This window comes from Drosophila arizonae, chromosome X (genome assembly GCF_054131065.1).
Source record: "Drosophila arizonae isolate 15081-1271.41 chromosome X, UAZ_ARI_1.0, whole genome shotgun sequence".
Lineage (NCBI taxonomy): Eukaryota > Metazoa > Arthropoda > Insecta > Diptera > Drosophilidae > Drosophila > Drosophila arizonae.
In genome coordinates this window covers 14,590,678-14,607,506 of record NC_142927.1, presented here as the reverse complement: position 1 = coordinate 14,607,506, position 16,829 = coordinate 14,590,678, and the positions used below count along the sequence as shown (strand labels likewise).

The window sequence follows — 16,829 nt, the reverse complement described above, 5'->3', positions numbered from 1 at the left end:
AGCGAAAGGGAAATAAGGACAGCATAGATATACTATGAGTTGTTTATGCTTTTCATTGACAGGGGAAACATGATAAAAGCAGGCGTTGACACATATTTTGCAATAAAACATAAGCTCGGGGCTGTGTTATAAAATCTGTTTTTGTATCAATGGTGCCTTGCTGTCACATTTAAGTATAAAAAGAAAAAATATTAAATTGATCCCGTTCCAGTGCTCAACTGAAAATAAAAAATTCGCTCGTGATATCGATATATCGATATGCTGTTACCATATCTCAAAGCATATGAACAGTTCTATTTAATGGACAAGGAGAGGAAAGCCTATGATGCGCTCTTACAAACAGTAAATAATCGAGCGCGATGCTCCTCTGCAGCGGATGCATGCCTCTATCAGCGTCAATTGCAGTTCCTGCGCAACATCGAGAGCCAGACGCCCGCAGGGCCATATGGCGCGAGCACGGCGGCGCAGCTTGCACATCTGTTGGCAGAGGAGGCGCTGGCGGCCAGTGGGCAGGGCGATGACTCAGTTAACCTGGACGCATGGCTGGTCTGGCTGAACGAGCTGCTCGTGAACCGAAAACAACAGCTCGGTGAGACGAAGCCGATTCTGGAGTGGCTCCTGCAACGAGTGGAGCAGAAATGCACAGTGGATGCGGTGCGCTGCCTGCTCCCGCTAGTGGAATCACTGCCAGTGACCGGCGCGCTCAAATATCTCCCACGTTTCGTTGCCATTCCATACCCGCGCAGCGTGGAGGCGACGTTGCTATTGGTGCTCTTCCAAGACAGACTGTTCAGCATGTTCTGCACGCCAAATAGCGAACAGCAGACTAAGGAGCTACAGCTAAGCAGCCAGCTGGGCAATTCACTGCTGCAGATGCACTACGATGGACGCTTGGCAGAGATAGCAACAGCAGGTGACACTCAGCCGCATGCACAGCAGGAGCAGGAGGAGCTAACGATGTTGCTGGCCCACTCACTGCAGCTGCTTCAGAAGATAGCCAGCCACCATGCGGACTATGCCATACAGTATGCGCCGGAACTATTAGGCCTCGCCCTGGCCAACGTGCGATGCAGGGCAGATGGTGGCGCGACGGCGAAGGCGGCATATCAATTGCCACATCGGGTGCATCCCGCCCAGCAATCGGCCATCTATGGGCATGACGATGGGGACGTGGACACGGCTGCTAGCAATCAGAATACAGCTGCTACCGGCAGGCGCGTCAAGTCGCGTAAGATGCGTTCGCTGACTAAGCAACGGAATGGCAATTGCAATAACAATAACAATCTCCAAGAAAACAAAGGCGCCAGCAACGCTCCGGGACACGAAGATCGGATGAAGCTGCTGTTGCTGGGTAACAATGAGTACGGCTGTCGTACGCCGAGCGGCGACTCTGAGGGCGGCTGCACGCCCAGCTCAGACGGCGCCGGGCCACAGGTGGCAGGCCAGAAACAGCAGCGCCAGCGCCAGGTGAAGCTGCGCATTGCAGCACTGCAGCTGATGGGCGCCGTCACCAAGCAGCTGCCCCGCCGCACCCTCTATGGCTACTGGCATGTGCTCTTCCCGAGTGGCGGCGGCGATGGCGGTGCAGCCGGCGGACGCGATAATAGAGATCACCTGCTGTACATTGGCGCCAGTGATGGCAACGTACGCTGTCGCGCCCTGGCACTGCAGCTGGCTGCACAGGTGTTGTACGGCTCCAAGCCTTATCTCAGCCAGGCTAGCTGCGCCCTGGCGCCGAGCAACTACACACCGTTTGCGATGAGTCTGGCTAACAGCGTCATGGAGGCGTATCGCCAGCTAGCCGGCATACTGGAGCGCGAATTTGTGCCGCCGGTGCTGACGCAGTGCCTCAAGTGCCTGGCGGTTCTGGTGCAGGCTACTCCGTTCGAGCAACTGCAAATGGGCATCGTCTATGAGTTTGTGCCACACGTCAAAATATTGACGCGGCATGCCGACACCAGCGTCAAGGTGTCCGCACTGCTGGTCATGGAAATGCTGGTGGCCACGCCACGACTGACCCAGGAAATGGCCTGCGCTGTGGGTTTGCCGCTGAAGGAGCGACGCGCTGTCAACATGTTGCACGCATCGCCGCGCCACAATGCCCATCAGGAGCAGGTGCAACAATTTGAATTACTTTACGACTCCGATGCAGAGGAGTTTGAGGATGAAGAGGAGCCGAAGGAAGAGATAGAGGAGGAGCACGAGGAGGAGGAGGAGCAGGGCTCACCTATGGCAGCAAAATCAGCTGCAGCTGAGAAAACTCCCATTGTTTTGCCGCAGGGTCGCATTCCACGCAACTCGTGGCTGCTGCGCCTCGTGCTGCGCTATCTGGACTGTCCGATGAGCGCGTCGCCGCTGCGCGTCGAGTGTCTGCAGGTGCTGCTGGCCATGACCACACACTTTGGCCTGTTGCGCGAGCATCTGGCGCGCCTGGCCGATGTGCTGTGCAATGCCCTGCAGGACAGCTCGTGGGATGTGCGTCTCTATGGGGCAAGAGCCTTGGACGCCATTGGCTTCCAAATGGCCCGCCTTGCCTTGGAGCAGACAGAGCCCAGACCTGAGCAACAGCAGCAGCATTTGAGCTTCTGGCTACGCCTGCTGCCTACGATCTATGATGCTTATTCCAATGCCGAGACGGCCACGCTGCGGTGTTCCTTATGCGATGCACTCTCCAACATAGGCGGCTACTGCTTCGAGCGCCTGCCCCAGGCGCAGCGCACCGGGCTGCTGGCCTTCCTCTTGGGCTGCAGCAGCGACGATGCAGCGGACAGCCTGGTGCGAGCAGCGGCCGTGCGGGCGCTCGCTGTTTACGTGTTGCATCCGACGATGCGCGATGATTTGGTGTTTGTGGAGCATGCGGCAGAGCTAGCGCTGCAACTTATAGGCGACGCTCAGCTGGCTGTGCGGATCAAGGCCGCCTGGTCGCTGGGCAACATAAGCGATGCACTAGTGCAGCCCGAACGACCGGAGGAGCCCCGTGAGAAGGAGCGCATCTCGCAGGCACTGCTCGGGCGCCTTATCGAAGCGGCTATTCTCGCCTGTGGCGACCACGACAAGGTCCGCGCCAATGGGGTGCGTGCCATGGGCAATCTGCTGCGGCTGCTGTCCGGCGAGGAGCACGCGCTCATGCAGCGGGCCATGGCCAAGCTGTTGGATTGTGCGCGCGCTGCGGGCAGCGCCAAAGTCAAGTGGAATGCCTGCTATGCCATTGGCAACCTGGTGCGCAATCGTGCAATATTCTCAACGAGCGCCAAATTGGCGGACACGCTGTTCGCGGCGCTCAGCCAGCTGATTGTGCAGCACGCGAACTTCAAGGTGCGCATCAATGCCACCGCCGTGTTGCTACAGATCGAGCATAGGGCGGACATGGGCGTGCATTATGCCAGCATGTGGCGCTCGCTATTGGCGGCCATCGAACGATCCAATGCTCTAGACTCCTTCGAGGAGTACAACCATCGCGACGGACTACAGCAACAGCTCTGCCTGGCCATGGCCCACATGATCGAACGAGCGCGCGCCGACGATCTGGCGCCCTGTCGCGATGCGCTCGAATCGCATCTGGACGTGGTCAGCAGCACCTGGCGGCGTGTCGCCTATCGCATTGTGCCCGAGCAGGCGACGCCACTCTTCACCTGCAGTTCCCTGCTACAGAAGCGCCTAGGTGCCGCCGCCCTCACGGCGGACCAGCGAAGCGCCCTCACATTCATCAGCAATGCCTTGCGCGTAGAGAGCTAACTCAATTGCCAGTTAATCGTATTACCTACCAATGGAATGAATCCCTTTTTTACGTAACCCAAATAACAAATCATTTTTCACCAATAAACTTAATGCGAGCAAATCGAGATTTGAGTTTCGTCTAATTCTTTTGAATGAGTCCAAAAACTGCTGCGAATGGCGGATGGCTTAGCTTCAGATTTGTTTAAATTATATTTTTTTGTAAGAGTTTTTATTTAACGCATAAATGTGTATACATGATTTTTGACAAAAAAAAAATTATATTCTACTTGTTCTAGTTGTTGATTTAAAGTGTAATCAATCTAGTGCGATAGTTGTTGTTAATTTCTTTTGACAACAACAGCGAAAGTTGGCGCGTCGATGTTGATGACAGTTGATTGTTAAGCTTTTGCTAGATTTAATATTACGTTATATTATATTATATTATATTATTTCGCTTACCGATAGTAAGGCTTAGCATGCACACACATCATAAACCGATCAATGTGTGTGCTGGGTATATACTGTATACATACATATATTTAGAATAAGCATAGATATATGTATATGTATATGTATATGCAAAGGTATATGTATAGGTATATGTATATGGATGACTCGCAATAAAAACTATTAAAAGGATGCACACGTATTAAATTAAACAATAAGTAAAATGATAACCGTTTTTGCTGTCATTAAAAATAACATTGCAGATGCCTCCATCGTGAATTTCATATATCTGGCATTTCAGTATGAATTCACCCCGCCCTCTCCCGCCCCACGCCCCATTATCCCCGTGACCCCCACAAATTCTATATCCTTGTGACCAAGGCTCAAAGCTGCTCCTGTTCCAACTGTTTTTACTCGTCTTGTTGTCTCGCTGTCTTTTTCCGTTCGGCCTTGCGCTCATCGAGAATCGCCTGCTGCTCCATCCTACGTCGTTTCGTGTCAATTGGACTTACGGCGTTGTCATCGAAATCCAACACTCGCTTTCCAGAGCCAAGCACAATTTTGTTCATATAGTCCAGTTTCTGTAAGAGATTCGATGATAGCGACGCATTTCGATGGCTGCGACAGTCTGCTTACCTTGGACGGGCTTGAGCTGATCACGTAGACAAGCTGATCCGGCGACTGCTGCATCTCATTCTTAGACATTTGTTTGACGTAAAGCGAGTGGTTGTGTATCAGCTTCCTGGGCACCATTGGCCGCTCAGTGGGGTGTGGCGACATCAGGAGATTTACATTTTTCTGAAAGCCAAATATTCCAATAGTGATTCAAATGATCCAATAGCACGGGATTCATACAGTCAACATACATCACCATTCTTAGCAAGATAATTGGTGCAGAAGTTTTTCATCTCCGGCACATATGTAAAGTTGTAAAAATGGATAATATCTTTATGCTCATATTCGCCGTTCTCATTGACTTTGATGAGCACCTCACGATAGACACTATTTACCGCCTGCGGCTGGTTCCGATACGCCTTCATAATGTCACTAAATTTGGGTCCCTCCATGTTCGTTACCTGAAATCGACGACGTCGACAGGAACATTCAGATAATAATAAGAGCCAGCATGAAAGTGAAGAGAGGTGTTACAATAGAGATATCTCTTAGAGTCATATCTGATTGATGATGATGTGAACTGTGATTACTTACTCTTATATAAATATATATTGCACACATGATTATTTGGTCGAGATGGCGATCTTTCATTAGATCAGTTTTGTGTGTGATCGAATGATCAAATATTGTCCAGATCTCAGACTGCTTCTCGCCGAGGCTTAGCTCGGAGCAAAGTTTTCCGATACGCAGCCAACCAAGCAGAAGGATTTTGCGCAGAAATATCTGTAGTTGGTCAGCTGCCTTGTCAGCGTTCACCTCACTCCAACCGGGCAGCGGTTTGGGCGCATGGTCTATCATCTCCCAAAATGGCGAATTGCGCTTCCATACCAATCGCTCTAGGCATGTCTCCTCGATGGAATTAAGATGCTTGACCAGACTGCGTGTAAGGCAGCCCTCCGGTGTGCCATGGATGCCATTGCGTACAACAATTTCGATGATCTTATTAAATTGGAAAGCGTTAATACTGAAACAATCCAGAATCCAGGGGAACTTCAGCTCCGTGGTGTAGGCCTCGAGCACCAGCTCTGTGCAGCAGGCCATCAGCGTCCTAATGCAGATGTCCAATGAGATCTTGTGCACGATCTGTGGCTTAGTCGTAATCTCGTCACGGAGTATAGGATCGATCAGGTAGAAGTAAAGCGATTTGGCCATACGAAATCGATTTCTAGCCTCGCTACGCATCGGAAATTTTTCCACAAACTGCTCTTCCATTTCTCCAATTGTTTGCAGCATCTTAGCAATGGCCGCTTCGCCAGCCTGTCTTCTATAGAGATCATGTTATATTTGTATGAATGAGACACTAAATTGGAGCTGCTTTGAGTAACCTACTTGACAAAGTCGGTGGGCTCGGTTATGTGACTGACTGTGGCGCTCAGTTTCTTTACATTGTTTGTGGCATTGGCCACCGGCTCGAACTTCTGCTCGAACATGACGGGCTGCGCGGGCAGGTCCTGTTTGCGTGTCAACGGCGTCACGGGTTGACGGAGCGCCTGTTCGTTAAGATTGTTGTGCTCGCTAGCGTCGTGCTGATAGGCGCCAAGAATGCGTTCGTCGAACTCGCCGACGCTTAAGACATACTGCTCATAGCTGATATTCAGAGACTTAAAGTTTCGCTCAAAGTTCTTGTTCGATATCAAGCCGAGCAGCGTCTCCTTATTACCCACGACGGTCTGTGGATTCATTAGAGATTATTTGACAGTTACAATATGACAAGTTGTCAAAATGACAGTGTGTTGACTGCATTACATTCGTCTGAAAAAAGCTGTCCATAATGTTCCTAAAGACGGTCGCCTTCATATCTTTGGCTTCGTCGGTCATCTCGCAGAAGTAGGCAAGTATACAGTGATTTCGGGCTTGGGTCTCGTCAAAGTCCGGCGAGTTCCAATTGGATGGCAAACCCTCAAATTTCGGATTGATGAGATCAGTGCGTTTCTCGGCCAGCACATTGGCGTAGATGAGATCAATGCAGCACATCATTAGATTGTACGATGTGACCAGATCAAGGGTCGTTGTTGGCTTCTGATTCTTGGCGCACAGAAACAGACGCCAGCAGATATCGTCCAGCTTGATATAGGAGCATTTGCTATTGACACGTCGTTGAACAAATGGCATTACTTTAAATGGAACAAAGAGCACAAATGCGTGCATACCTGTTCTTCGAGTGATTCTTTTCGTTGGGCGGACATAAAAAGACTTGATCAAAGATATCTCTGTACTTCTTGTAGATCGTGAATGTGATGCTAAATTTGCGCTCCAGCTCCTCCATTTGCTGTGCAAAGGTGTGGGGCATATTTGCCATGTCGCACCACAGTTTGATCTTCTTCTTGAACTCGTAGATGCTGCAAGTGTAAATGTATATGTATATATAGAGAGAGAGCGAGAGAGAGAGAGAGAGAGTGTCAGAGGGAGAGTGTAGAGAAAAAGTGGGCCAGTGATTAATTATGATAACAACATAGCTACTTACATACATAAATATGTATTAAACTACGCACCTCATTTGACAGCAACGCAGCAAATTGTTCAATGGCACACAATTCCCCATTACGACTGCATTTTGGCCACCCACAGTGGGCGTGGTCGATTGACGGCAGGCCACGAATAGAGCGCAACAGAACCAATGCAAGATCTCCCCCTGCAATGCAAAACAATATACATAAATACGTGCGCATGTATGTGTGAGTGTGAGTGAGTGTACAAGGGAACCGTGCGGGTGGCTGTCTGCATGTGTATGTGTGTGTTTTGTGCGACATGGGCATATCTGCGTTTTTGTATGGATTTCAGACCAGTGACCATTACGTACGCACCTCTAGTGAGTAGTGCTTGAGCACTTCTTTGAGCATTTTGAAAGCCTCGGATTCGGTTTTGATATCCATATTTAGGTCACGGCAGAGACTCTCAAATTTTTGGCGCATCGGTTCGAAGTAGTCGTCCATTGTGGCGCCAGCGCTGGTCACAACTTCAGCACCGACCTCCTGCTCATGCACATCGTTGCTCATTGTTGTTGTTGTTGCTGTTGCTGTTGTCGTTATGGTGTCGTCGTCGAGTTTAGCTTAAACGCAACTGTAAATGCGACTTGTTCACTAATTCTGCTTTTTTTTCTGGGCTAGAAATAAAATGTTGCTGCTGACGGCAGCAACAGCAGCGGGTGCGGCCGCGGAATCAACTTGGAAAATGAGCGCGCGACAGCAACAACAACAACAACAAAGACGAAAACGTCGACGATACTTTTCACTTTGCTACAGCGCAACGGGCGCATCGAGTTTGCTGAATATTCGTTCGAAACGCGATTTATTGTTGCTCAATGCGTTTTCTGTTTTTGCTATTAGTTGCGTTGGTGGTGATGTTTGACTATCATGAGGGCAGCACTCTACGACGTATATAATTGTGTGTAGATTTTCCTAAAATAAAAAGGCGGGAAGACTTGGTGTTGCCAGACAAATTTGTAAAGTGCGCGCTGAATTTGTTTTGGCGCCAAATGCAGAATTTAAGATTTTACATACAAAATACTGCCATTAAGACAATATAGCATGTAATGGTACTATTTTGTCAGTACATTATATTTGGAGACCATTAAAATTAAAATAATTATTTTCAAAAAGTGGCAGCACTACACCACATAATGACAGCTGTGCTCCAGAGATGGCGGTAACAATAGCGCGAACAGCTGTCTGAAAGGCCAATTTATGTGCTAATCAGGTTCAGCAGGTTCTCAGTGGCGTAAGTTTGAATATATATGTATGATGTGGCGGTTGCCATACCAAACAATTTGTACTAAATCCATGGTCATATTCAGTTGAAAAACTTACATTACGATTACTTACCAGCTTAATTGATTATGAACCAAAATAAACTATTGCTTATGACTGTCTTATTGGTTATCGAAATTGAGTTTATAATTTCCAATAACTTGAAATATACACAAATAACGGGATTCGGAATCTAAGCTTTGTAACCATTTTTCCTTCCCTACTTTCCGTTGGAAACTAGCGGTCTATGGCTGAATGCTACAAAATGTTTTATACGCACGAGACGGTCAGCTTTTGTCCGCCAACGCAGCTTCAACAGTTTTTTGAACGCCTCCCGCTTCTGTAGCCAAACAAATTGGCTCAGTGTGTGTATATATGTAAGTAAGTGTGCTGCTCCCATATACACAAAAAACAATTGCATTTGTGTTACATTATGTTTTATAAATATGCTTTTATTATATTATTAATTTGTTTTGCAAGTTGTTTAATTATTTTTGGCAACATGTTAACAAAAATATTTTATCGAAATAAACATGTAGATGGTATCATTTAGGTGTGCGATCTGTTTTTGTGTGTGGAATGCTTGGGTTATATTTTTGTTATTTAATGTACATTGTTTTTTTTTTTGTTTTTTGTTTTTTTGGTGGGTTTTCTATAATGCGATCATTAATTGATTTGCAGTCGCGCGATAAATGTCGTTGTGCATTTGATATGGTTAGTTTGAAGTTTACTTTTAGATAGTTTAATTCCTTTGCATTGGCAACGTTCCATATGCAATAATATAGTAGTAGTTGTAGTAGTTAGTAGTAGTAGTTAGTAGTAGTATTAGTAGTAGTAGTACACTGTGTATAATATTGTTGTGGTTGGGCTGTATTAGACGGTAAGCATGTGGAATGTATTGGGCGGTTGGCTGTCTGTCTATCTGTCTGCTTCGACAGCAAGTGAATGGACGACTCTATGAGTAGTGAACTACGAAATACAGATATATAAGTACATACACATATAATGCTATCAAAGTCAAGGATCTTATCGTATTGCATTTATGCAGCGCCTGCTGCTTCATAAACCAATTGAATTTCAATATCTTCTCGATCATATTTAGTTGTTTTATTGTTTACAAAATTTGTAAATGCATATGCTTTTGATTTACATTCACGTGTAAATGTTGTTGTTCTTTACAAAATGTGGGCTTTTGTTAAATATATATAATTATATACATATATATATTTCTTTGTTAAATATATATATACATACATATATACTCTTCTTGTTGAAATATTGAATTGCTGCTCTTTGCGCGTCTTCTCCATACGTGCAAAATGTTACAATTAGATATATATATATTTATATATGAATATCTTGTTTTCCATTAATAATTAGATTATATACATTAAAAGGTAAACAAATAAAAAAAAGTTTGTTTATAATTAAGCAACAAATACAAGCGTACAACAATAAATTAATTAACTTTTGCCGTTACTTGGGGGGGTTTCTTCTTTTCTTTTTTACTTTTCAAATGTATTTCTATATATACATATATGTGTGTGTACACATATATACATATATATATATAATATATGTATGATAGATGTATGCCTATAAATGTTATATTGTTATTATAGTTGTGTATTGATTAATTTTATGATTTTCTTTTCGCTTTCTGTGCGTCTCGTTTGCCAACTTCAACTTTAACAAAGTTTTCCATTTTCATCTTAATTTTTCATCACTATACAATTTCATCTTGATTAAAAAAAAAATTGATTTTCTCGCAACTTGACGCTCTTCTATGAATAGTTCGTAACGAGTTCTATTTGTTGTTGTTGTTGTTATTTGTTTGTTGTTGTTATTTGTTTGTTGTTGGTATTGGTTGCAGTAAATTACTAAAGTAAACTGGCTTTTATGGCTTAGACTTAACACTTCACATAAGGCTTAGAGACTACAGTTAAGATTAAACATTACAGTAAGCATATATACATACATATATAAATATATATATATATATATATATATGCATATACATACATGTATAACTATAACCATTTAAGCATTAGTTATATTTGCGTCGCACTGTGGCATTTCCCTCTCACGCTCGCTCACTCGCTCCATCTCATTCTCTCTCTCTCGCTCTCTCTCTATCTCCCTCTCAGTTTTTATACAATATTACAGTTGCGATTTTGGTTGGCGCTCTAACATGACAGAGACTTGGGCTAATGCGGCTTACACTACACTAGGCTAGACACAGTTCTGGAACGAAGCAGCTGGAGCGGGTTGGATGAGGAGGAGGGGCAGAATGCTGCAGAATGCAAACTCTAGTGGTATGGCTTCAGATGCTCCACATAGTTCTCTGGTATCAGACCCGTCTTGCCATTCAGCGTGCCTTGCAGCCAGCCAGGCTCATGGGAGAATCGCACTGCAAATGATTCAAACTATAGTCCAGGATTCCAATCCGATCTGATCTGAGATCTGAAACTTACCATTTGTTATAATCTGATTTGGCTCAAAGGATAGTTCGCCCTCGCTCTCACCCATGCAGGCATACAGAGTACGCACGCGTCTGCAATGGGATATAAATAATAAGATATTGTTTATGATAGATGATATTGGAGTAACTTACGCTGTGCCCGCGGATAGATCCCGCTTGATTTGGTTGATGTCACGATTGCGATGCATTTTGGTTGGCGCATAGTCGGCGCTCTCGTTGGTCGAGCCGCTACCGTTGCCGGGGCCGGTGAGGCTGCCCATGCCGCTGCCCCCGATCATGGATGGCGCCGCGGTGGCCGTAACAATGTCATCACAGGTGCTGCCAAGCAGTGTGGACAGTGACGATGTCTGCGATGTGATTGGCGGATAGTCGATCGAGCTGCGTGCGTTCAGCAAACGCGTCACATTGGCGCTGCTGCCGCCGCCGCCAGTAATGAGGGCAGCGCCTCCACTGCCACCACCCACGCCGACTCCAATCAGGCCATTGTTGGAGGAGAGCGAGTCGCAGACGCTCTCATTGGAGCTGGATGTGGAGGCGGCTGCCACCGGTGAATAGTGCTTGGCCTGGCTGTAGGCAAAGTGACTGCGCTGCACCGGCGGATGCTGCTGTGGTCCGCTGCCAATGACGGCGCTGCTGCTACCAGAGGTCTGCAGGTGGCGCTCCTTGCGCATTGTGGCCGTGGGCGGGGAGACATCGTTTAGGCTGAGACGATTGCTGCTGGCGTTCGTATAGATGTGACTGCTGGACGCCGACTGGGGCACCGGTGTGGCCGTGGCCATTAGATAGTCGGCATGCCGCAGATTGCTGCTGGCCGTGGCCGGCGTCGCATGATGCGCCTGCAGCGCTGCCCCACCATTTGTGCTGGGTCCACCGCCGCCGCCCAATATGCCATAGACGGCGGCCGCTGCATCCGTGCCCGAGGAGCCGCTGCGACGGCCGCCGAGCTCGCTTTGCGTCATGGCGTGCAGGTTCTTCATGCTGCCCATTTGGGCGGGCCGTGCACCGTTTGTCGCATGCGCCGACACCACCGTCAACGAAGAGCCACCGCCGCCGCCGCCGCCGCCGCCATTTGTGTTGCTGCTGCTGCCGCTGCTGGTGACGCCGCCGGGCGGTGTGCTGTTGCTCGCACTGGCCGGCCCATGGGCGTAGATCATGCCATTTGGAATATTCTGCAAGCTGGACGACATTGTGGGATCTGGATAATTGGATTTGGCCAGCACACGGTACACCTTTTGCTCCGGCGAATACAGCGAGCTGCGTCCCACACTCCCGCCACCGCCACCACCACCTGTCGATGCGGCCTTGCCCACCTGTGAGGCACGCGGCATTCTCGTCGGCGGACTGCTGCTGCTCGGATGCAGATTGGCTGCTGAGACAGCGGCATTGACAGCTGTGGCTACGCCAGTGCTTGGATCGTTCTTGAAGATGCGCTCATAGTTTTCGATGAGTATGTTGATGACAATATTGTTGAACTTGATGTCCAAAATGGCGGCGACCGTCTCCTCCAGCGGACGCAGCAGAGTTGGCCCAAAGACAACGCCCAAGTTGAATACAGACATTTTGTTCTTCTCGTATTTGCGCGAGACTCTGCAAGTGAAGCAAATGATGATGATGATGATGATGATGATGATGATGGTGATGATCATTTGAGATATATTCTTGTTCAGCTACTCACTCTGTTAAATGCCTGATGACCATGTCCAGCATTTCAAAGTTTGGCTGCGGCAGCTTGTAGACCAATTTGTGAACCTCGTTGACGCGCTGATTGAGGCTCTCTTTCTCTGCAGAGAGAGAGAGAGGGAGAGAGAGAGTGAGGTGATGAGTTGGTTAACAGTTTTTGATAGTGCTACTCGTATATATTTGATCTCTTACTGGCTGCCTCGATGAAGCCGCTGTGATAGTGATAGGTCATGAGGGGCTCGTTCAGATTGCGCAGATACATCTTGAGGGCGCTGGCAATGGTGTTGCTCTCCATGAGATCGCGATACTTGTCATCGGTGAAGACATCCTCGTTTTCCTTGCGCTCCATGCCGAGCGAGAGCAGCTTGTTGATTTTGGTGCCGACGCCGCTCTTCCGATAGATGCCCTCGTCCTCCAGACCGCGGCCCTCCAGAATTTGTATACATCGGCGTACAAACATGAAGCCGGTCTCATCCAGTTGATAGGCCTCAGTGGCTTTCATTTTACCGGGCACCAGATAAGTCTGCGAGAAAGAGACAATGAATTCGATTATTTCTGGATGAGCGAGCATTTTGGTTGGGCTACATACCGGCTCCGTGCCATCCATGGCGCTCAGCCAGGAGCGATGATCCTTCTCGCTCAGCGCCTGAAATGTGTAGACAATGCCCGGCCTCTCCTTGAATGTTAGATCGAAGCAGAAACGCTTCTCAAACTCCGACGCCCGACGCTGGCACGAGAACAGGGTCAGCTTCTCGTCCTCACGCGCCTCGGGACGCGTAAAGCTGTGGTTCATCTGATTGAACTGGAGCATTGTGAATTCGCGCTTCTGCTTCTTGAATGTGCAATAGTATTTCGTCCATGTTGCTTTGAAAGGCTCTAAAAGTGAGATTTTCAGAAGGGAACCTAAGAATCGTTTGCAGTTTGCAAATTGCGGTTGACAGGCAGTCGAGATCAGTGTTGGTGGTTGGTGGTTGGTGGTTGTGGTTGAGTGGGTATTGGTTGGGTTGTTTTGTTTATAGTTTTTTAGTTTTTAGTTGTTTGTATTTGTTTTTTGTTTGTTTTTGTTTTGTTGTTGGTTGCAGAGTCGAAGTTGCAGTTGATACCAAAAGCACACGGATTAGAATTTTGTGGTGTTTTTGATTGGATAGAAAATAAATAGAATTCAAAAATACACACAATAAGAGAGAAGACCCATATAAAATGTATCACAAGAAGTTAGTGCAAAATGACGAGAAAGCAGAAGAAGGAGAAGAAGAAGAAGAAGAAGAAGAAGACAGCAGTTTTCAGATAAGATGTTTTGTGGGTGGTTGACGAATGAGAAAGCAAAACATTTATCGTTAGACTTCAGGTTAAGCAACAGGCAAGAGACAACATTTAACATTAACATTAACATTACAGATGACACACGGCTAGTTACCCTGTACATAGTGTATTGCAAGCGATTTGACAGCCCCCAGCAAATATTTGACTGAAGTTTGACTGATCTTCTACGGAACTATTTGTCAAACTTAGTTTAATGCTGTTAAATGTAATCTTAGTTAAAGTTTGACAATTAGTTCGATAAAAGAAGAGCCAAACTCTCTAGGAATTAGGTTATGAAGATGCTATACTCTGAGGTTGTTAACTTAAAGCCTTTATCCATTAGAATATGGATGCATGTTGTTTATTAATAATATACTCCATCTGTTAGTTAGGATCTGCATAGGCATTGATATCTCCTTGGCTTCATGATTTATATGAAGGGAATTGCTGTTTACTCAGACTATGAGTGATATGAATGATAGTCCGATAATGTAAGATCGTAAAATTTCCATGAAAGATCGCTTTCTGCTGGAAGATCACTATATGTCTGCAGCTATTTTGGAGTATTTGACCTTCAAGCAAGATAACAATTATCATTGAGCTCAACTGTGTTATACTAGTACAGTTAGTTATTGAGTTAATCCCAATAGAATGAAACCTTCAAAACTTTATTTTAGTTAGAACACCTCATCCATATATGAAAGGTTTAGTTGACAAATACTAGATATCTAGCTAAAGTAAGACTGATTAAACTGTAGCCATAGCCATGACATGCAGTTACTTTCTATATCGAATAAGATTTATGATTTCAGTGGTATATATCCTATATATAATATTTGATTTTGTTAACATGCTGCCTCATTGCGAAAGGAATTAGTTTTTATTTAGTTTTTTTTTTTTTTTTTTTTTTTTTTTTTTTTTTGATTTCGATTTTCACAAGAAAAACTTACTCTTTTCCATCAAAAACAAATAGCCGCGTTTGGTGAAAATCTCCTCCGACTTCTGCAATGCAAAAAGGATTTATGTTTACTATATAATTATAATTCGAATGTATATTTAATGATATTTACCGTACGCTTTTCCATGTACTTGGTCTTTAGCTCGGTGACCTTTTCGCGAGCTTCCTCAAAATTTTCGCGAGTCTGGCAAAGGTAATGCAAGATAATATGAGCTAAGCAAGTTAATTAACATGATTAGGCGAATGACTACAGACCTTTTGGACCTTGTGCCTCAGATCCTGCAAATAGTCGCGATGGTCCTCGGCCTGCTCGTGAGCGGTGTGATAGAATACCAGCCAGCCAGATATGAATGCCAATAGTATTTCGACAAACTCGAATTTGATGCGTTCCTGCACTTCCTGGATGCGCAGTACATAGCTGAGCGACTCCTGAATGTATTCGCGCTCATGCATGCCCAAACTGGCATCGGCCTGCCAAAAAACACCGAGATGGAGCAGCGTTAGCGTAGGATATATGCATGCATTCGTATTTGCAGAATAGTCGTTGACTATGTATGTATGTATGCACATGCACATGTGTATGTATGTATGTATGCATGTATGTATGTACTTGAGCAGCAGCAGAGACAATTGAATGTGCCTGCCGCACGCACTTTGACCTTTGCGGCCGGCATTTACGTATGTTTACTGTTGCACAGGTGGTGCGTAGGTGTCTCTATCTGTGCCGCTCTGTTTGCGTGCGCCTGTGTGCGTTTTAATTACGCCTACACGCCGCTGCCACAGACACGCACGCATACATACATAGATGTGCCTGTATGCCGGGACAAACTTTGCAACATGGCCCAACATATCAACGGACATCGAGCTGAGAAACAAAAACAAACTATGTTTGCGGCTATGGCATATGAATATGGGACGCATTGGCTCGTAACAAATGACATTTAACATTTTGCAGCTTCCTTGTGATTTATCAGTTTATCTGTCGCGCTCTCGCTCTTCTTCGCTCTCTCGGTCTCTCTCTCTCTCTGTCGCGTTCTCTCAGTTCGGATTCTGTTGAACTTTGATATTTGATGTGCTGCCTAAGCATAATTGCAATTGATGTGCATACAGTTTGAACATTTGACATCTGCAAAATCTCCACACACACACACGCACACGCAGCGACAGCGACACACATACACCAAATGTCATTTCACAGTTTTTGACCTTGATGTTGGGCAAGTTTATAATCAAAAGTGACATTTCCACTTGTTAAAGCTAAGTAACTATATAAGGCAGAGGGATCCAAGTTTTTTGGGGTGAGTGTAGAGCTTGCCTTATATTCAGGGTATTACTATTATTTTGCTGAGCCCAACTGCATATGTATGTGTATGATCCACGATCATTTGCCATAAATTATATTTTCTTAATAAATTTGTAAGTTTGAATTCACCAATTATCAACTTGTTTCTGAATGAAATCGAGATTGAAATTGAAATTGTATTCACTCATCTAAAGCTTTCAGCTAATCATTCAAATTGACAGCCGAAGAATAAATAAATGAAATAAAACTAAATAAATAGTTAAATCTGTTTGATTTGCTCATTCCATTTGATTTGTGTGGACAAATGCGCTTGCATACAAACACCTGTTAGTGGCCACACGACACACACACACACGCACGCACACGCACAGACTTGCCCAAGGCTTTTATTATTAAATTGGGCACATTTGCGGGATTAGCTGAGACACTTACCACAAATACAAACGGCTGCCGCGCACTGCATTTTATCAGCTCAATTTGGAACTTGGTGCAGCAGCAGCAGCTGAAAGTTCTGCGAGC

The 16,829-nt window shown here is 45.9% G+C and overlaps 3 protein-coding genes across 4 annotated transcripts in view; 1 reads left to right on the top strand and 2 right to left on the bottom strand.

Moving 5' to 3' along the window:
* The first annotated feature begins 14 nt into the window (after window positions 1–14).
* Window positions 15–3,842, top strand: LOC108618363 (HEAT repeat-containing protein 6). The gene has a single exon (XM_018014337.2). It carries the CDS (start codon window positions 259–261, stop codon window positions 3,733–3,735), a length of 3,477 nt encoding a protein of 1,158 aa, XP_017869826.1. The 5' UTR covers window positions 15–258; the 3' UTR covers window positions 3,736–3,842.
* Window positions 3,843–3,924: 82 nt separating this feature from the next.
* Rbf (Retinoblastoma-family protein) lies at window positions 3,925–8,242 on the bottom strand. Its single transcript, XM_089475412.1, has 9 exons — window positions 7,644–8,242; window positions 7,332–7,471; window positions 6,990–7,178; window positions 6,586–6,922; window positions 6,169–6,509; window positions 5,374–6,103; window positions 5,031–5,240; window positions 4,801–4,962; window positions 3,925–4,745 (listed from the first exon to the last, which is right to left on the bottom strand). The coding sequence occupies exons 1-9, from the start codon at window positions 7,833–7,835 to the stop codon at window positions 4,575–4,577; spliced, it is 2,472 nt and encodes an 823-aa protein (XP_089331538.1). The 5' UTR covers window positions 7,836–8,242; the 3' UTR covers window positions 3,925–4,574.
* Window positions 8,243–9,005: 763 nt separating this feature from the next.
* Window positions 9,006–16,829, bottom strand: part of Graf (GTPase regulator associated with FAK) — a 63,128-nt gene continuing 55,304 nt past the window's right edge. The window contains exons 5-13 of one of the 2 annotated variants that reach the window (XM_018014342.2): window positions 15,263–15,478; window positions 15,120–15,191; window positions 15,000–15,051; window positions 13,337–13,650; window positions 12,940–13,270; window positions 12,743–12,848; window positions 11,200–12,654; window positions 11,060–11,139; window positions 9,006–10,995 (exon numbers count right to left, since the gene is read on the bottom strand). In XM_018014342.2, coding sequence (XP_017869831.2) covers window positions 10,895–10,995; window positions 11,060–11,139; window positions 11,200–12,654; window positions 12,743–12,848; window positions 12,940–13,270; window positions 13,337–13,650; window positions 15,000–15,051; window positions 15,120–15,191; window positions 15,263–15,478 — 2,727 coding nt within the window. In that variant the 3' untranslated portion in view covers window positions 9,006–10,894. The remainder of the gene's footprint in view (window positions 10,996–11,059; window positions 11,140–11,199; window positions 12,655–12,742; window positions 12,849–12,939; window positions 13,271–13,336; window positions 13,651–14,999; window positions 15,052–15,119; window positions 15,192–15,262; window positions 15,479–16,829) is intronic. The other variant, XM_018014343.2, reaches the window with a different exon arrangement.

Bases quoted from the DNA above. Each gene is read 5' to 3' on its own strand.
- LOC108618363 (XM_018014337.2), top strand. From the start codon at position 259: ATGCTGTTACCATATCTCAAAGCATATGAACAGTTCTATTTAATGGAC.
- Rbf (XM_089475412.1), bottom strand. From the start codon at position 7,835: ATGAGCAACGATGTGCATGAGCAGGAGGTCGGTGCTGAAGTTGTGACC. The intron at 6,510-6,585 runs GTAATGCAGTCA...ATGAATCCACAG, and splicing joins ACAGCTTTTTTCAGACGAAT to ACCGTCGTGGGTAATAAGGA. The intron at 6,104-6,168 runs GTAGGTTACTCA...TGATCTCTATAG, and splicing joins GAGCCCACCGACTTTGTCAA to AAGACAGGCTGGCGAAGCGG.